The sequence below is a fragment of the Emys orbicularis genome, chromosome 11, assembly GCF_028017835.1.
Source record: "Emys orbicularis isolate rEmyOrb1 chromosome 11, rEmyOrb1.hap1, whole genome shotgun sequence".
NCBI classification, from domain to species: Eukaryota; Metazoa; Chordata; order Testudines; family Emydidae; genus Emys; species Emys orbicularis.
In genome coordinates this window covers 45,388,560-45,409,254 of record NC_088693.1, presented here as the reverse complement: position 1 = coordinate 45,409,254, position 20,695 = coordinate 45,388,560, and the positions used below count along the sequence as shown (strand labels likewise).

General features: G+C 38.7%; 1 protein-coding gene across 1 annotated transcript in view; it reads left to right on the top strand.

The window, feature by feature from the left end:
• The window catches only part of CWC22 (CWC22 spliceosome associated protein homolog), a 48,621-nt gene that overhangs the window by 10,036 nt on the left and 17,890 nt on the right, over positions 1 to 20,695 (top strand). The window contains exons 4-14 of the mRNA XM_065413156.1: positions 773 to 886; positions 1,077 to 1,328; positions 2,458 to 2,586; positions 10,324 to 10,492; positions 11,048 to 11,101; positions 11,936 to 12,071; positions 12,172 to 12,378; positions 12,501 to 12,563; positions 13,554 to 13,646; positions 15,945 to 16,026; positions 18,530 to 18,590. Coding sequence (XP_065269228.1) covers positions 773 to 886; positions 1,077 to 1,328; positions 2,458 to 2,586; positions 10,324 to 10,492; positions 11,048 to 11,101; positions 11,936 to 12,071; positions 12,172 to 12,378; positions 12,501 to 12,563; positions 13,554 to 13,646; positions 15,945 to 16,026; positions 18,530 to 18,590 — 1,360 coding nt within the window. The remainder of the gene's footprint in view (positions 1 to 772; positions 887 to 1,076; positions 1,329 to 2,457; positions 2,587 to 10,323; positions 10,493 to 11,047; positions 11,102 to 11,935; positions 12,072 to 12,171; positions 12,379 to 12,500; positions 12,564 to 13,553; positions 13,647 to 15,944; positions 16,027 to 18,529; positions 18,591 to 20,695) is intronic.

Genomic DNA, 20,695 nt, shown 5'->3' with positions numbered 1-20,695 from the left:
TGTTCCATATTTTTCACTTACGCTAATAAGTGAACATGCAAAATATAGTTATAGACGTAACCAGTAAGATTTTAAAACTCTTCAATGTTCATTTTGAATACTGAACAGCTTTAAAATGGAAATTGGATTCTAGTTTCTTGCATGGCTCCAGTGCTGTTAACCACAATTGTCACTTTATAGCAAGGTTATGGATGTCGGCTGGAGACTCAAAAATGCCATTTCTTGTGCTGTCTACCAGACATAAGGCATGAACTGAATTCTTTCAGGGTAACTTTCTTTTAATTTCCATTTCACTTACAGTGAAACATTCTGTGGTACTAAAACATAAAGTATGTTTTCTTTTATGCCAGAACATATGGTATACTTAGCTCTGCACAAGTAAACAAAGGTGACAAATATAGTGACTGGATACATTCAGTGGGCTGTCTTGTGACTTGCATAGTGCTGAGTACACTCAATATTTAACTTCAAACTCTGAGTGCTGAGTTTTCTTTTATAATGCTTCTTTTAAAGGTCACACCCCTATCAGATTAATTTGTGTTTATCACTAGGACTATATGATTTATTAAAGTGTGCATCTTTCCGTCCTGAATTGTATATTAATAGTGAGGCTCAGTTCATTGGTACAAAAGTGGGGCCTACTGGTTTTTAAAACATTGGTATGTGTGCATCAACCCATGACTGAAAAACAAACCCAAGAGAGTACAATTCCTATAAACCAGAAGTTTATTAAAGCGATACTAAAAAGTTTTTTGTTTGGGGATGGGAGTAGGTATGCAGAGCGTGAGAGGTCTTGGTCCCCTAGAGACAGAAGCTACTCTGATCACAGCAAGTATGATCAAGAATATTCAGGAAAGGGGCGTGATGACAAAACTGTGGAAGCCAGGTGAATATTAAGTATTTTGAAAATGAAAAATAGTGTTCATTCTGCTTAATATAGTTTTCAACAATTAGTATTTTGGTTAAAAGTAAAACCATTACACTTGCTTTGGTCTGAATTCTTGACAATATGTTCAGCCTTCATCTCCATAAGATGGGAATTCTTTAACGTTTACTTCCCAACTTTTGTCTGATAGGGGGTGGGGGAGAGAGACTCCCCAAGAGAAGGGGCGAGAGAAGGAATCTGATAGAAGGAAACAAAAAAAATTCCCTTCACCTGATAGAAAAAGTCCAGAAAGATCAGTACCCCAGAGCTCACTTGCTCATGATGAACCCCTTTCAAAGAAGAGAAAAGAAGAGCTGGATCCAATTCTCACCCGCACAGGTGGCGCATACATTCCTCCAGCAAAGCTCAGGATGATGCAGGAACAAATTACTGATAAAAATAGGTAAGTCAAAGTTAACAAATTTCACAATTAACAAGATTTACTGGCATAGTAGAGCGCTGTAAAACAAAAGTGTAAAATATTTTTGATTGGCTGATCAAACATGAAAGTTGTTCAGAACCCATGAAATGCAGAAACAGCGATGCCATGTACTGTAATTTTTGGGATTGTGACCTACCTTTGAAATGTAAATAGTAAAAAGTAGTGTATAAATATGCATCATAAATGTGTATGTTGATATTTTATCCTGTAAAATAGCTTTGGAATATCTTCTTCTTTAATTAAAATATATCAAAATATTTTGAGAAAGGTGACAGTTATAGTACGGTGGACATACACAGCAAAAAGGGGTAGGAATACATATATTTTCCAATTTTGCTTTTTTTAAAAAAAAGGGGGGGGGTTCCTTTCATTTATAAGTACTTACACTACTACTGAAATTTTTTTTTTAGTCACTAAGAATGAGGAATTAATTCATATCTACACTCACTAAATGTTAATCATACGTATTCATAAATAAGAAACACAATTACATAGAAAGGGGTATGAGTCTGTATAATTTGTGACATTTTTCTGTGTTACAAATTAGTTATGGCAGGAACTGTAAATATGCCAAAATCAAATGCCTTTTTTTGCAAACAATTGTTTTTCACAATTCCCTAGGAAGTCGTTCAAAAATCTATTATTGAATATTGCAGATAAGTCTTAACTATATTGTGGTAATTTTTTTTTAAGTATAATATTTTAGTATAATACTGTTTAACATTCCTGTATGTTGTTCTTTTGTTCTGGTTCATTTCCTGTACTTGCTATTAGCAGAGAGATTTGTGGGATAAAGTTTTATTTTCTTTTCTTCTCCGTAGAAAACCATACTTCAGCATTAACTTTACAGTTTTTATTGGGTTTGGAGAGAGAGAGTTTTTATAAATCAGATTGGTTTAGTAGTAGTGAGTTACAGTCAGTATACCATAATCATAAAACCAAAACTGAAAAAGGCAGCAAAATATATTGTAAGCATTGCACCTTGGGGCTCCTATTGACTACAAATTAATTTCACATTTTTGGTATATTAAAGTGTATTTATGGTGTCCCTAGATATACCTGTATTAATAATGTAATATTTTCATAATAGCTTAGCATATCAAAGGATGAGTTGGGAAGCCCTGAAGAAGTCAATCAACGGTCTTGTCAATAAGGTGAATGTTTCTAATATAGAAAATATCATCCATGAACTTCTTCAAGAAAATATTGTCAGAGGAAGGTAAGTGTCAAATGATTGTTTCATAATAAATAATTCTTTAGTTTTTCTATTTATAATATGTAAAGAATACTAACACTAAGACAAACTAAGAATAGTCAGTTTTTTAAATAGCTCTGAAACTCTTCTATGCTATAAAAAGAACCTGCATGGAAAATAAGAATGGTTTGTTTGCAGAGAAAAAACATTTGCTGCTGGTAGGTTGGAGAGACCAGAGTAAGGGGTTACCCACTCTTTGCCTAAGTGGTTTTCATTTTAGGAATACTTTTTTTTTTTTTTTATCCCTAATTACAGGCTGTAAATCCAGGTGTATCAGTGGAGAAAAGCACTTTTTCAAAAAAATCCGTATCTAGTAGTGTGCTTGTGATCACTACTGTCTGATGTGTATGTGCTGTGCCATAATTATCCTTGCCTTTGTAACCTGTTGAATGGACTACTGCAGTGTGTTCCCAGGCCATATGGAAACTATAGCTGATATATAATGCATAGCTTGTGATGCTGTTGGTAGCATAGTATACCAGTTTTTCAAAGACTAGATTTGTTCCTAGTTTTCAGGTATAGTTCAATATGTTGATCTATGAAGCTATTTATAGTTTGGGTTTTAGTTATGAGAATATTCCTGCCCCTAAGGTCATCTGGGGTGTTTTTGCTAACACTCTCCAAATTTAAATGAAGGAAGGCCCTTGATCTGCCAACATCAGATTCTGCTGACTTTCCAGGGAACTTGCGACAGCCATCTCTTCTTTCTGTCTTTTGCCTGCTAATGGTTATATATTTATATTTGTACAGAGGTTTTAAATAACTTTTAACACTTGTTTTATTCAACAGGTTATTTGTATTTTGTACAGCATCAAAAGTTCTTTCATGGTTAAATGGTTTTAAAAACTGAAAAATTGAGTTAAAATCTTGAAAGCAATTCTGAAAGGTCAGTTTGTAGGTAATATCTTCGCTGACCCTTTATACCTCACTTAATATAGTATCTGCTTTTTTTGATTTAAATACACCTCTACCCCGATATAACGTGACCCGATATAACACAAATTCGAATATAACACGGTAAAACAGTGCTCCGGAGGGGCGGTGCTGTGCACTCCGGCGGATCAAAGCAAGTTCCATATAACGCGGTTTCACCTATAACGCGGTAAGATTTTTTTGGCTCCCGAGGACAGCGTTATATCGGGGTAGAGGTGTAGTTGAACATAATATAAAAAGGGAAAACCACACTGAATAGTTGGGAGCAGGTATAGTTACAGAATCAAAAGAAGTAAGTACATATATTGTAGGAGGATACTCTAACATGAGGATGATGGAATTCTTGCTCAGTGAGTTTTTAGAGGAGTCTAATAAAAATTGGTGAGGATTAAAAGGGGATTTTGTCCAAGACTAAAAATGTTGCTGCAGACACAAACCTGGCGGTAGTACAGTTGAGAAGAAATATTCAGCATTGTTACTTTCCCAACTTCGATTAATTCTACTAAGCAGAACAAGAAAATCTAAATTAATATTATGATACTTGTGATTACACACACTGTAGCAGTAACATCATCTGAGGCAGGAAGGGCGGGCTTCTCGGGATCTGAGTTTTACACTGTTAAATAATAGTTGTCCTACTGTTGTTAGAGAAGTTTAGGGAACAGGATGGGAGAACCTATTGAGTAGAAATGATTTCATCTCAAGCATTAGAATAGATCTTCAAATTCATTTCTCATCCCTGATCACTAGGCATTTCCCATGCATCTGGAAGACCACAGCCTAAAAGTAGCAGACCTAATGGGAAAGAATTCCTTAGTCTACGCCTATTTGACTGAGTTTCCCAAGCAGCATAGGCTCCACATACTCTATCTTCACTGCTTCCACTTAAAAGTTGAAGGTTGTTTCATATGTCAGGACAGCAGGCATGACCTTCCCAGTAAAACAAGATTGAGTAAAAGTAGTGCATGTCATATGAAAACAAAAGATCTAGCATGTATGACATCTGCACCTTACAAAAGTTAATTTAGATAAGGTGCTGATTTTGGGTTGTTTACAGTGCAGGAAGCAAAAATCACATCCTGTCTATCAATAGTATTTCTATGACCCCAATCATCTGAGTGTCTCATAATCTTTAATGCATTTATCTTTACGATACCCCTGTGAGGTAGGGAAGTACTGTTATTCCCACGGGCACAGAAAGGCGAAGTGACTTGGACAAGGTTAAATAGGAAGTCTGTGGCAGAGCAGGGATTTGAACCCATGACTTCCAAATTCTAGGGTAGTGCTGTAATTGCTGAACCATCTTTCCTCTCTGTTCTACTTGTCCATTTCTCTCTGACATATAGACAGGGCAGAATATCTCTGACCTAACAGCTGCTGTTAGATGGCTCATGTCCTCTTTTTTTTCTCTCTCCCCACCTCCCCCCCCCCCCCACTTCAGCTCCCTCAGTTTATTCCTCTGTGTTTATTCCTCTGTGTCTAGAAAGATAAGTCCTCAAAAACTTTTTGAGAAAGGAGAAAAATTGTTAATCTCAGTTTTCTAGTATTAATCTCATGCAATAGTTATTACAGATTGGTATAAACATTAGATATTAAACTAGTCAGCAGTCTTAAAATTAATAAAGATATATTGATATCAGAACTGCTAATCCAGAAAAATAGATGCCCTCTTTGTTTTTAATGTGAGAAGTAAAAAAGCCTTTTGGTCTTCTACTAAGGTTGGTGAGAAAGAGAAGCAGAAAAACCAAGAGCAACACATTCTGCCTTGAACAAAGGCAATTATTTTATGTCTAGAACGAATAATTTTAAAAATACCTGGAAATACATATTTTGTTGTTGCTCTAGGCAGACTATAACACCTGCTATAATGTAAATGTTACAGTTATGGTACTGTTAGGGCAGGGGTGGGAAACCTACGGCCCATGGGCAGGATTTGGCCTGCTACCTAATTTCATCCAGCCCACAGCAAGCCTCCGCGCCTCAGGCCAGAAGCCCTGAGCCTCGGTTCTCTCTCTCCCCCCCCCAACCCTTCTCCCCCACCCCCCACCCCTCCCCCCCGTGCGGGGCTAGAGCCGCGAGCGCCAGCTCGCCCCGCTGCGGGGGGAAGCTAGGGTTCCCAGGCCATTAAAAGTCCGGTCGGCTCCCGACAGCTCCTGGAAACATCTGGCATGTCCCTGCTGCCTGTACCCGCAGGTGCGATCAGGGAAGTTCAGCACACTACCCCTGCCCTATGCGCCACCTCTTCTGGGGTGGCACTTGCAGGGGTGGCGCCTGCGGGCGCAGGCAGTGCACACTGTGCAGCACCGCCTGGCCACACCTCCACCTAGGGGCCGGATATGCTGGCCACTTCCAGGAGCAGTATGAAGCCAGGGCAGGCAGGGAGCCTGCCTTAGCCCCGTTGCACCACGCAACAGGAGTCGCCTGAGGTAAGCACTGCCCAGCTGGAGTCCACACCCTGAGCCACCTGCCCCTCAGGTCGGAACCTCCTCCCACACTCTAATTCCCTCCCAGACCCCGCACCCCCTCCCACACCCTAACCCCCGTCCTAGCCCTGAGCCTGCTCCTGCACTCCTAACCCTTTGGCCCCAGCCCAGAGCTCCCTCCTGCACCCTAAACCACTCATCCCAGCCCCACCCCAGAGCCCGCACCCCCAGCCGGAGTCCTCACCTCCTACACCCCAAACTCCTGTCCCAGCCACAAGTACTCCCGTTCTTTCTCCCAAACCCTGAACCCCTCATTTCTGGCCTGAAGCCTAGTGGAAGCCCTGAGCCTCCACACACACACACCCCTGTGGGGCTGGAGCCACAAGCGCCAGCTTACCCCGCTGCAGGGGGAAGCTCCGAGCCTCCGTCCCGTCCCCTCCCCCCCACCTGCCATGGGGCTGTGTGCAGTCTGTGACTGATTTTTTTAATGTGGGTCAGTGGCCGCTTTAGAAAAAAGGTTCTCCACCCCTGTGTTAGGGTATATCTACACAGGGATAAAATACTCGCAGCTGGGCTGGGTCAGCTAACTTGGGTTCACAGGGCTGAAAATTTGCTGTATAGATGTTCGGGCTCTGGGACCCTGCGCGGTTGGAGGGTCCCAGAGCTCAGGCTCCAACCTGAGTCTGAATGTCTACAAAGTGATTTTTTTTTTTTTAGCCCTAAAGCCCAAATCAGCTGACCTGGGCCAGCCATGCCATGCTGTGGGGATTTTATCCCTGTGTAGATGTACCTTTAGAGAAGAGGGATGTATTGGGTATGCTATTTTTTTTTTTTTAATCTGAAGTGGGGGAGGGATCCAACTGTTGCAAAGAATCTAAAAAGAAGAAATAACTATCTAGCTCCCAGGCATCACTTCTAGCAGGAGGTGACAGTAAAGTCTTTGACAGCCTATTGTAGAACAGTTTTTATTGTAGCACTTTCCTCTCTATGCATTTTATATCTGAAAAACTGTATTTCTTTCTTACAGGCAGTGATTATTTTTAAAATATGGGTTACATAACTTATTAAAATAGTTGTCTAGTCTCTGGGAGTTCTTTGTGTGCTTGTGATAAAGATTTTGTATGTCGTTTTAGTAAGTTGCATGCACAAATTTTAGATCTAAAGACAGCACCATTTGGCTTTATCTCATTTAATTAAATTGTAACTCCTAAACTGGCACAAAAACCCCCCACAAGTTTTTAAAGGCGAATGCAAAATTGGAAAGCCAATTTTTTTTATTCAGCTGTTAACATACAGTCATGATAGTTATCTTTGTGTCTATTTAAGATGGTTCCAGAAAAAGCATAAGACTAATCTTTATGCCAAGTGAACTCTTGCACTCATGGAGAGTTCTGTTGAAATGCAAGCAGTCAGAGCTCAATTGAGTGGAGAGCTCCATGTGGGTGCATAGATCAGGTTTCAAGATCTAGGTCTTAGAGGGCAAATCAGTTTTGTGTGTTACGTTTGTAATAATATAGATAAAGGAATTTTTTACATTATTTTTAGGTTCCACGTCCCACATACTACAGAGAATGAGTAAATATTAATAAGAATTCTTTTGTTTCTGTGTTACTTAGGCTAGCCAGGAGACTAGAATGCACAATCTTCTGCCACTCCATTAATTTTCTGGAACTAGAACTGTGTGGGAACCAGAATTTCAGTTTCATGCAAAATTCTTCAATTTTGAAATTTGTTTTCATTCTGAATAGGAACAAAAACATAATTTTTGAAATTTCCTGCAGAATGAAATTTATGAAAAAAATCTTGTTTGGGCTCTGCCAACATGGTTTTTTTTTTAATTTCAATTTTAAATTTTATATTCTAAAATAAATTTCTAAACAGTCATTTAAAAACTAAATATGTACATGTTCCATTCCAATAGGATCATTTCAGATTTTTTTTTTGAGACAATATTGTTAAAATCAGCATATTTCCTCCCCATCACATTTTAATTTTGGTGAATTGACATTTTCCAGCAGAAAAAAAATCAGATAATTTTCAGCCAGTTCTACCTGGAAGGAGATTTTAAAATGAAAATGTGGTGCATTGAGCCCAGTTTTATATAATTATTTAATTAGGTAATATCTCCACTATACACAAATTATAATCTGCCAGTTATACTTCAGTTTAGGTTGAATCAGCTACTCCTGATCTTTGGGGGTTTATGATTAGACCAATTCACAGGATAAAAGTCTCTCCCTAATATCCTGAGACCAGCACGGCTCCAACAAAACTGCAAATTTAGGATAAAAATTGGCATGCAAAATTCTAGCCTGGAAATAAATGTTTAAGGTCTGATGTTGCATTCTTTGGACACACACAGATTCTATTGTACTCACCATGTGTCCTGTGAGACAAATTAACTCTTTTATTACAGTCCAGCATATATGAATCGTGATAGTTTTTTTTATGTAATTTGTTCAGATGAGTAGCATGTACTAATAATATTGTGCTGCATTTGATAAATGCATTTGTTTGACACCATAATTTAGTGAAGTGGCAAGGGATGGAGTGCCTTAAACTTTTAGATTCATGTCAAAACCTTAATTTAGTCATTTAATGATTTGGGTGAAGTTGGAGTCCCTGAAAATGAGGAACTCATAGAATTAGGTAGTGGCAGGCATTTTGCTAGCTTCCTCAAAGCTTTGCCAGTGCACTTAAATCCGGACATGCAACAGTACCCCAATTAACGTGTTGGGTTTCTTTTGATCTGAGTCTGCCAATTATGCTGAACTGGGCCAAGTTGTTAACAGTAGTAGTCTTTAGTGGGTAGGAAAGTAGTTAATATAACCACTTGATCATCTCCTCCCTGTCTCACTGTTTATGTTCTCAGAAGTAATGTTTCTGTCCCCAGCTGTCAGTTCAAAGCATAATTACGGTGTTTAAAAGTTTGCTGGTGCATGTGGGGAAAATTCATAGCATTACAATTTGAAGACTGTTCTGGTCTTGCTGAACATCCTATTTTCTTAGTCTTAAACTGGGTTGTGGGTTGTTTTTTTTTTTTTTTTTTTTTGGGTTGATGACATTGCAAGATTTCTGTTCCTGAGAAGTTCATTTGCTTTTGATTATACTCATTATTTAAAAAGTCATAATTCTGTGTTTATCATAATTAACTGCTGTGGAGATGGCTATTCTGTCACAAATAAATATTATTAATTCAGTTGAGGAGTAAGGAACAAGATCAGATGAACTCTTAAGCCACAAAGATGCTGTTTTCATAAACATTTCTTATTTACTGTAATTAAAAAAAACAGTAGCAGCAGAATTATTTTTATAAGGTGTTAATGGTCTTTTGAATATCAACCATTACACACAAAAAAAACCAATTTATGGTAAGATAAAAAGTAGTGATTAAATAATTCTCATCTAATTTTAGTGACATTTTCTGCTCTCATATTTTTTCAATTACATTATATACCTACCACAAGCTTTCAGATCATGTTGTTAGCTAGAATTTGTATTTGTATTTGGGGTAATTTTTTTGTACTTTCTTTAACTATAGATTCCCTCTCCTCCCCGCCTCCCCCGCCCCCCCCCCTCCCCCCCGTTTTCCCAAACCGGCTTTAATCTTTCACTTTTTAATAAAAAGGATAAAGTGAGTTTCTTGCCTCTTATTTTACTTTTTCTAAATTAAGTTGAAAAATTAAAAGCAGAGTTTTTTCTTCTTGTAATGGCTTTTTTCCCAGAATGTTATCAAGAGGGGCTTCCGAAAGGATTTCACGTTTAATCTTCATTTTTTTTTTTTTTTTTAAAGACTAATTGGAAGTGTAAATCATTCCTAATCTTTAGTAAAAAGTTAGTTTTTTAGTAGATAGTAGAAATAGCATTGAAATAATGTCTAGGAAATTTAACTAGGTTTAATCTTCAATTGAGAGGTCTCAATATACAGTAACCATTGTGTTTTGTATATTTACACTTGTCCCTTTCTAAAGTGGCCTACCTGCAAGTGAATGGCTTTTGTAACTTAGGGCTAAGTTAAGAGGAAGATAGAGGTGCAGAAAGAGAGAACTAGAAAGATTAATTTTTTTCAAAGACAAACTATACTAGTTCTCAGATCATACAATTAATCACTGATTTAAAAATCTTATGTAAGTAAATTGTAATCCTGTTGTTAACATGAATATGGTTTAGAATCGATACTCCAAACATAATCCATAGTTTTAGTATGAAAATAACCACTGTTTGGAATTACCTTTTAACTATCTGGAACACAGAATATGCTTCTGTTACAATGTAGATGGTGAATGAAATCATTTCATATTTTCATGATTGGCACTTATACTTTTGTGTGTACTCTTATTTACAGGGGACTGCTGTCTAGATCAATTTTGCAAGCACAAAGTGCCTCTCCAATCTTTACACACGTTTATGCAGCAGTTGTAGCAATTATCAATTCAAAGTTTCCAAATATTGGAGAACTGATTCTCAAGAGGCTAATTCTAAATTTTCGCAAAGGATATCGCAGAAATGATAAGGTAAGTAAGAAAAGCTTATGTAAGAACTTAAACAGTGCCACACTGTAACCAGTGATCCCACTAGTGTCTTATCCTATTACCGAGTGGTCAATAATGTATGTTTCAAAGGAATGTGTCTGACTTCCCAGAACCTGGCATAATGCACTATATTAATCGTAGTTGTAGTAGTGGTAGTATATCATGGTGGTCTTTTTATTAAACTGACCACATCTTATGCCCTGCAGTTTGAAGATTGAAAATCTTTTTAACTTCAGTTAATGCAACAACAGTGGCTTTTATTTTAAAGTGTACAATCCTTTTAATAATCTTAAAATAAATGCTTCGGTATCCTGCAGCAGTGCTTTAATAGATTCATAGACTGCAAGGCTATAAGGGGGGAGCATTGTGATCGTCTAGTCTGACCTCCTGTATCGCACAAGCCATAGGACTTCCCGGTGAATTTTAAATTGTGATTTACATAAATACACAGTTTGTGGGGTCTGTTTTTTAGTTGAGAGCTCTTTCAATATGTGAAGAAACTGAAGAATATTTAACCGTTTTTTATTCATTTTTCAGCAACTTTGTCTGACAGCTTCAAAGTTTGTTGCACATCTAATCAATCAGAATGTGGTACGTAATTTTGTATTTGTTATGGTTTCACACGTTATGGTTGTACTACAGGTTACACTTATAGCAATGTTTGAACAGTAAGATGCTTAATTTATTACTTTTTTAATAAAGAAAGGTTTATTTAAAAAAGGAACTAAGACCACAAACAAATAATATTTGCTTAGGGAAACCAGGGATCTCTTAAGGTCTAGCTCTGCACTTAAGACTACGTAAGCAGATCCTAGTGCTCACAAAAAGCCCCAGTGCCTGCAGTGGAGCTTCTATACAGGCACAAGACACTGTTCATGCAAAGACAGTTGCAGGATCATTGCCTAAAATAGTCAGCACCTAAACAATGTAGGGCTTTATAGATCAATATCAACCTCTTTAATTGCACCTAAAAACAAATTGGTGTCCAGCAGTTGTTTCCTTTTCTCCCGTCTAAATAAGCTTTAGCATTAAATGTAAAGGAGAGGAGCATGAAAGGAAGATGCCGAATTTTATTTCCCTAAATGATGTTTGATATTCGTGTTCCTTCAAAATGTGTTCCATTACCTTCATGATGGCAAAGATTTTCTTGCATTGCTTGACTGAATGAGGACAGCCATATTTGAGTAGTAGAGTGGTGTCCAGTACAAATAATGTGCAAATATAAGAATTGAACCCTTATTTGAAATGCTGACTTTAGTTTATGTGGAAGTGGCAATATAACTTCCCACACTGAAATTAGGTGTACCAGTCACAAAAAGCATAGTTCTTGGTCAACTAGTATTTTATAACAATAGTGCAATAAAATGGATTGTAATTTTGGAAGTCAGAGGTTCTTGCTTTTATAAAACCCCTTTCTCCCTGAAGGCTCATGAGGTTTTATGTTTGGAGATGCTCACGTTGCTTCTTGAAAGACCAACAGATGACAGTATTGAAGTAGCAATTGGATTTCTGAAGGAATGTGGACTCAAATTAACTGAAGTTTCTCCTAGAGGTATTAATGGTGAGTATAATTAGTTGGTATAATTACCTTTAAATTTGTAGTCTTTTTATTAGTATCTGATCACTTCAGATTAGAATTAGTTTTTCTCTTTAATCTAAAGCAATCTTTGACCGCCTTCGCCACGTTCTTCACGAATCTAAAATTGACATGCGCGTTCAGTACATGATAGAAGTTATGTTTGCTGTACGTAAGGATGGATTCAAGGATCACCCAATCATTCCAGAGGGACTAGACCTAGTAGAAGAAGAGGATCAGTTTACTCATATGCTACCTTTAGAAGATGATTATAACCCAGAAGATGTTCTTAGTAAGTGAGAAGTAAAAATTTAACTTTACAATTTCATTCTGTATAAAAACAAATTTAAGATGAAACATGCAATAATTTTGTTCTTTTTCTTAGTTTAAATAAGATTTTCTTTTATTTTAAAGATGTTTTCAAGATGGATCCTGACTTCATGGAAAATGAAGAGAAGTACAAAACCCTTAAGAAGGGTATGTATATCAGGTTCATTTAAGTCGGGTATAAAACTAGGAAGCATATGATAGCATTCTAGCAAGTTTATAGATAGTGTTTTGTAGGGGGTAGTGGCAGAAAAAAATTTCCAACAATATTTAGTGAGGTAAAAGCTGATTTTAATTTTAGCTGATTTTTCTTATTGAAATAATGATGTAGACTGCACATATGCACAATGAGAGAGACAACACTTTTTTTTATTACAATGCTCCATAAATATTGTCAGTTACTTACATCTTTGTTGTAGTTGCACAATTTTAAATCTGCCATTTGTGTCCCAAAGATTTGTATAGTAATAGTTTAATACACGTGTAATAAAGATTTTTCTACTGTGTGTTCTTTGGCAACACTTCTGTGTTTCCAAATGACAATCCTGCTTTCAAATATGAAATCTATTATTTTAAAAGTAATATTGGTTGTAAAGTAAATGTAAGGCAGCTTTTTCTCCCCAAGAACAGGGATCTCTACATCTCCTGAGAGCACTGAGTACATTGCTTTTCCTCCTGAGCCTTCGTCACAATTATTTTTCCTCTGCCCAGAGTTGAGTTTCAACACAGAGCCCTCCGTTGCTTGCCCATGCCTAATCAGTCTGTGAAAGGAATTTTTTAAAATAGGTTTTTGGAAAAGTACCAACAAGTTTCCCTCTCCACCAGTTTCTCATCCTTGTATGCCTGAATTGAGTTTGGCATCCCTATTTTTGGGGGGATCCTTTTATTTGTCTATCTGCTGTATATTTTAATATACCTGTTACTATGGTATCTAGGCCCTCTGGAGTCCCATTTTTCTAAGCCCTGTGTCAGAATGACTTTCCTTTTGTTGAAGCTCGGTTGCAGCATGTCTTCATGCTCCAGCTTTGTCAGGCTCTCCCTCCCTTAGGACTAAACATACCCCGAGGTATTTGGGCCACATCTCTGCATCACTAGGCATATAGTCCTAGGCATATATTTACTTTGGAATTTTGCTTCTAGAAATTCTTGATGAAGGCGACAGTGACTCAGAAACAGATCAAGATGCTGGAAGCAGTGAAGAGGATGAAGAAGAGGATGAAGAGGATGAAGAAGGTAGGTGTATGATTATAGACATTTACTATTGATCTTTTTTGTGGTAGATCAAGAAAAGAAAATCTCAGAATGTAACTTGCTATGTGCTATCTGAAGCAATTGAGATTTAAAGTGTGCAGTCAACAAAAATCACATTTCTATTTAAAATTTGTTTTTACTGTTACAAGATTAAATATGCTTATTTTTCTTTTTTCAATTTGTTTATTTTGTCTTTGACAGCACTTTGTGCATATTAAGTTTCATTTTTGTTGATGGTGCATGTCCTCCCACTGGCTCTGCAAGAGGGTGTTTACCAATTATAGCAGCAGCAAGGCTAAAACTGAAGAGGTGGGAGGAAGTGGGTACGGGTCCATAGAAGGCGAAACAGGAGTAGGGAGGAATTTGTGGCTTTGTATGTTTGATTGTGTCAGTTGCATTCCCGAAAGATCCCTATAAATATAAACCAGGGAGTAGAAAAATTGTGATTTTTCTGAAAGAATTTTTAAGAACAGTTCAGGACATACAGGGAAATCCCGCTATAACGCGCCCCGCGATAATGCGAATTCGAATATAGCGCGATCATAAGGTGGCTCCCGCGGCACCAAGCGCGCAAAAAAAAAAAAAAAAAAACACCACCACTGGCCGGAGCGCCGCTGAAGCACCAAAAAAAAAAAAAAAAAAAAAAAAAAAAGGAACGTGCCTTCCCCACTGCCTCTTCCCCCTACCCCTGCTTCTCCTTTTGGTGGGAAGAGCCATTCTCCTCCCCAGCTGCTCCTCACTCTTCCTCTGCCCCTTGCACATCTCCCCTGCTCTCTGCAAACAAACAAACAAAAAAGTGGCCAGAGCGCCGCCGAAGCGCACACACAAAAAATAAATAAATAAATAAAATGGCCAGAGCGCCACCGAAGCACAAAAAAAAAAAAAAAACCCGTCCGGAGCACCGCCGAAGCACAAAACAAAAAAAGGAACGTGCCTTCCCCACTGCCTCTTCCCCCCTACCCCTGCTTCTCCTTTTGGTGGGAAGAGCCATTCTCCTCCCCAGCTGCTCCTCACTCTTCCTCTGCCCCTTGCACAGCTCCCCTGCTCTCTGCCCAAGAGAAATTGACCGGCTTGAAACTGACCGGCTTTAAATGGTAAAATTTTCGTAACCCCGCTATACCGCGACCCTGCATTTATCGCGATCGAATGTTTTGGACCCCAATTATCGCGTTATAGTGGGGTTTCACTGTACTATTTGTGTTCTGTCTGAATGTTTTAAGGTCAATTTCAAAATTCAAGTTTGCAATTACCTTTCAACTAACGTTTTTTAAAAAAGGAGTTTCAAGACAGGATAATTTATTGTACAGACCATTGTTACAAGTTATTTACTCCAAATAAACAATCGTATTGGTGTCTGTGCATTTTGTAGAATGTCTTATGTAATTACTGAAAAAGATAGGATGGATGAGAATAAGTTTAGATGTTTACTTTGTAGGTCTGCAAAATCTAGAAGGAAAGCTCTATTCTGTTTGTAGAGCAGTGGGAATCGTTTCTTCACCAGCTTGTTATAGTAGTGTACAACAAAAAAAATAAACACAGAAATGTACTTAAGTAGCAGGCTGAAGAAAAAGATGGTAATTCACAGAAGCCTGTTATCACTTCTGCTGCATATTTGAAAACTCCCATATGAAATAGATGTTAATTTCCTTCAGAGCAGCTGTTTAGATATTTTAGTCCTTTTTAATTCTGTTCCAGTGCATGACATCAAATATCCTTTGGTGGACATCAAATATCCACTATGGGCCTGATCCAACTACCATTGATGTAAATGGAAAGGTTCCTGTTTATGTCAATGGGAGCTGGGTCTTGTTCTAAATACACACAATTGTGTAAGTAATTGCCTTTATTAAACTTTGGTTTAAACATTTTGTTTTAATAAATTTTGTAGTCCCTGTTCAAGTTCTGGATCGCTAAACGTCAGCCAGCCAGGATACGAAAAGAAAATGTTCACTCAGTTAGCCCCAGATCATAAACAGGTGTCTGTATTCTGCACAGGCATATGGTTTCTGCCCTTTGCAAAATCAGGACGTTAATACATGTATCATTGAAAATTGTGAATAACTTGTGAATTTGATCAATTTTTTTTTTAAGTTGTAGTCTCATATCATGCAAGTACCAGTGTTTTGTAAAAGTTTACAGCACCTACTAAATGCTCCTAAATGTATTTATACACAATATTACATAATGGACTGAAGGCTTACTGAAGATGCATACACCTCTACTTTCTTAGAATGTATGTCTCTGCTTTAATTTCTAAATATCCAATTTTTTTTCTTCAAGGACAAAAGGTGACTATCCATGACCAAACCGAAATTAACCTGGTCTCCTTTCGTCGTACAATTTATCTTGCTATTCAGTCAAGGTAAAATGCAATATAATTCATACTGAAAAAAGTGTGTGGTCCTCTAGAAATTAATGCATTTGTATTGAATCTGTTGAATACAGGGTTGTTAATAGCTTTATCATTATATTACAGTCTTATAAACAAATTGAAGAGATGTTTTAGAGTGGGGTGGGCAAACTTTTTGGCCCAAGGGCCACATCTGGGTATGGAAATTGTATGGCGGGCCATGAATGTTCATGAAATTGGGGGTTGGAGTGTGGAAGGGGGTGAGGGCTCTGGGGTGGGGCCAGAAATTAGGAGTTTAGGGTGTGGGAAGGGGCTCCGACGGTTGGGGTGCAGGGACAGGGTGAGGGCTCTGGGGTGGGGCTGAGGATGTGGGGTTAGGGGTGCAGGAGGTGCTCTGGGCTGGGACCGAGGGGCTCATAGGGTGGGGGGTGGGGATTAGGGCAGGGGGTTGGGGCTCAGGAGAGGGTCAAGGGAGCAGGCTCTGGGCGGGGGTCAGTGGGGGCGGTGCTTGGGGCAGGGGCAGCGTGCGGAGCCTCCTGGCTGCCCCTATTCGTAGGAGCCGGAGGGGGGACATGCTGCTGCTTCCGTGAGCCACGCAGAGCCACAGCATGAAACCGGGCAAGCCCCAGCCCCCACTTCCTGGTGGGAACTTGAGGACTGGATTAAAACATCTGAAGGGCCGGATGTGGCCCCCGGGCCATAGTTTGCCCACCCCTGGGCTAGATGAACCATTGGTCTGACCCAGAATGGCCATTCTTAAATTCTTAATTTAGAGATGATTTAGTACATTACATTTCTAAACTTCCTTTTTGGGTGAAGACTTTTAAAATGTTACACTAGATCATGCTTCTGTTTTATGGAGCACTGGTACAGTCACGGCAGATTGGGGGTACGGGGAAGCAGTACTTTTTCAGACTCTGCCCACATAAGAAGCTTCACCCATGTGAATCTCCAGTCTTACAGCAAATTGTGTAAATATGCAAAATATAATAGCATGTGTTGCTTGGCTCCCTTTTGTTGTTTCTTGAACATGCCATGAACTCTGATAGGCTCCTTGGGCTTGGCTTTTTCATGAGAATTAAAAAATAACTGGTAGTATCTGCCAAATACTAGCCTCTTGTGGTACCAAAATGAGTCATCGCTCAAAGTAAATTGTACAGATGTGTGATCCTCTTTCTCCTTTCCTACATGAGGAATGAAATAGTGAACAGTAATTTATTACTGGGCAGCTGAGTTAACACCTTACAGAGATGAATGGAGGCAGTTCATACCTCTCAGAACTATTGTTCCAAGCTCTCTTCAGACTCTCCTCAGGACTTGTCTACGATACACAGTTTAATTGACAAAAGTCAGCAGAGCCATGAAATTGATAGCTGGCTCCAGAACTGGGCTTCTACCTGGTCTCTGCTCCAAGCTGGGCTGCCACAGGGAGCCCTGATGCCCCCACTGGGAGCACAGCAGTCTACCAGACTCCGGGTGCGAATCTCCCCAACGGAGGCGAGAAGGCCCAGGCGACTTCCCCCCGCTCTGAGCCGGGTGCGGAAAGGCAAGAAGGCCTGGGGGGCAGCGGGGCTCCCGGTGGGGAACTGCGTGGAGTTGAGAGCCCTGGCTCTCAGTCCCCACACTGCCACTCTTCAGTTGGTGGAAGTGCTACTGGTGAGGACACACATCGACAGAAAGAGGGTGGTGTGGACATCAGCCACTACTATAATTAATGCGGTGGCTGTAAGTCGACCTAATGTAGGCAGCTTATCTTTGTAGCATAGATATAGCCTCATTGTCAGTTACTTAGTCAACAGTTTTAGAATTTCTTCACAACATAACAGCTGCAACCATAACAGCATAACAGTAACAGCATTTTTTAAATGAAAACTGAGATGCTAAAGATCAGATAGCAACTTCAGAAAAGTATATGGGCATGGGTACAGAGGTTACATTTTGGTATTTTACAGGAGTTAGTCAGAATGAACTAACATATTAGTTTGTTACTAGACTTTGTGTATTTCCACTTAGTATGATGTAATAGCAATGTCTCATAAGAGAGTCATCTTGTTTTTAGTCTGTCTGCACATTTATTGGTTTTGGATTCACTTTCAGATACAAAATTGTTAAATAGAATGCTGTTTGGAAATATTTTAGTTTAAGCTTGAGAACTTTTTAAGGAAAGCTGTTGAACACAGTGCTTTTGAGGAGTAATTAAAGTGTGGTGAAAGGAGAATTTATTCAGTCTTCTTTAAAATGCAGATCATAGTCTTGATTTAGACAGCTTTCCCCCTATTGTTTCATTTGTCATCATACTTCAAATACTGATTTTCTCAACCACCCTTATGTTTGGAAGGAGCTGAAACTAGCATTGTTAGGGCATTTTAACAGCAATAAGTTCAATTACATCATACTTTTATCATGCTAAAACACTTTGGTTTGTACGCTTAACATCATTGATATCAGCATAATTCTGTATGTGTTTTTAACATAATGTGTACTCAAGGGGAATACAAAACTATTTTCTTTGCAGCTTAGACTTTGAAGAATGTGCTCACAAATTGCTGAAGATGGACTTTCCTGACAGTCAAACTGTAAGTAAGCCTTGCTTTTTATTCCCTTTCTGATTCTCGGGTGGATGAGGGGGAGAGGGAGTATAATTTGATCATTAACATTTTAACAAAATTAATATTCACGTGATATACACCTACAATGCAATCATGTTACTTATAAAATGGAATTAACTGCTATTACAGCTATTATTTCTCAAAATGATCATTATGTAATCTTTATGACAAATACCATGACATTTGATTTTTTTTTGTTTGTTTTTTGTTTTTGTTTTTGTTTTTTCTTTCTCATTTAGCAGTTACCAGCTAAGTTCCCTCTAAGCTGCATGGCTGGGTGGCCGCCCAGCCAGCTATCAAGTGCTGTGCACTTCAGGTGTCCCTCCCCCCACTGAGTGCTGCTCTTGCCCTCTGCCTTGGAGCCCCTGGCCAGCTGCTCCCGGGAGCCTCCCGCTTGCTGTGTGGAGTAGGAGAGGGAGGGAAGAGGGGGGATGCTGATGTCAGGGTGTCCCCCACCCAGTACCCCATCTCCACATAGTGTGTGGAGGGAACAGGGCTCAGGCTGGAAGGAGCTTGCTGGCAGCTGTTGCTGTGTCTCAACAAGCGGGCTTCAGACTGCTGAGTGCCGATCTACTTCAAGGAGCAGCGTGTGTCTCTCTCTGTCACGCACACGCACTGTCTCTCTCTCTCTCTGTCACACTCCCCTTCTAACACATACTTGTGGTGGTGGTGGTACTTCTTTCAAAGTGTTTTAGTTTTTGACTGCATTTCATAATTTTTATTTCTCTATTATACTTAAATGTAATTCTTTTGAGTAGTGAGTTCTAAAATCCCTAACCTGTCCTGGCTGGAGTAATTATCCCTATGGTAGCTTTTTAAAAATATATATTGTATCTAGGTTTTTTGTTTCTACTGGTGATGCACATCCGCACATTACCTTGATATGGTGCACATAACAAAATTCATTCCGCTCATTAATAGAAAAAATTAGAGGGAACACTGGTTAGCAGTTTAGATAGTTGGGTGAAATTCCTTCTTTTCAATATACATTTTTAACTATAAAGTGATGTCATTCTATTTATAAAAATGTTTGTTATACAAACTGTTGAAATGTTGTCATTTGCCACCAATGACAAAACTACTACTATAGAACAGCTACAACTTAGAGGCCAGAGAATGTCTCTGAAGGAAGATTTTTTAGTAGGTTTCTGGATAGCTGTTGATTTTATCTGTTCAGCTAGAAATTCAACACAATAGCTTCAAAAGATGGATTTGTATCCTGTTTTTATGGGGATGCTTTACAAAAAGGTTTTGTTGCTTTCACAGTCTTGTTTGAACAATATGTACTGTATTAAGCAATCATCTCCAAGTATGGCTGTTTCGATGGAAGCTTGAAGAGTGTCTAACTGTTTGTGTGCAGATAGTACATCTAAAATCCATTTGACTGCTATGTTTTCTGAAAAGGAAATTGCTGTTTGACTATGACTTAAACCAGATCCTGAAGCGGTGGGCAGGATCTAAATAGCCATGTAATTTCCAAGACCGGTATTTAGTCAAAGGTGAGATTGTACCTCTTTCATGCATTGAACTTCAAAGTCGCAATTCCGATACCTAAGCTAGAGCTCACTTATCTGTTGATTATTGACAGTCTCTTTTATTTGAAACAAAATATGATCCAGAGATGCATGAAGCTCATTTTTATCAATGCAACAATTAGTGCAGGTGAAGTTGATATGCTATAAATATCTTTTCTCTGGACAAAAAGGAACTGTTGACGCCCTTTTGGAAAACTTGGATAAATATTATCATTAGAAATTATTTTTGCTGTTTACTATGTTTTCTTATTAAGGCTATTTGCAGATAAATAGGAGACTAAGAGGTTATCTGATCCTGCTGTGTATTTCCCTATCTGAAGCTCTAAGTCATTTTGTAGGAAATGATTCAGCAGTGAATAAATGTGATGTTAAGCAGTAGAGGATTATGATTTCCAGGGATTTCCAGAGGCATAACCAGAAAATTCTGAACAGAAAAAAATCTTGTTGTCAGGCAAATCTGTTTAGTTATTAAGAACAAATCCAGAAAATACAGTTTACAGTACAGTGTGTACTTTTATACCACTCTCATTAGGTGAC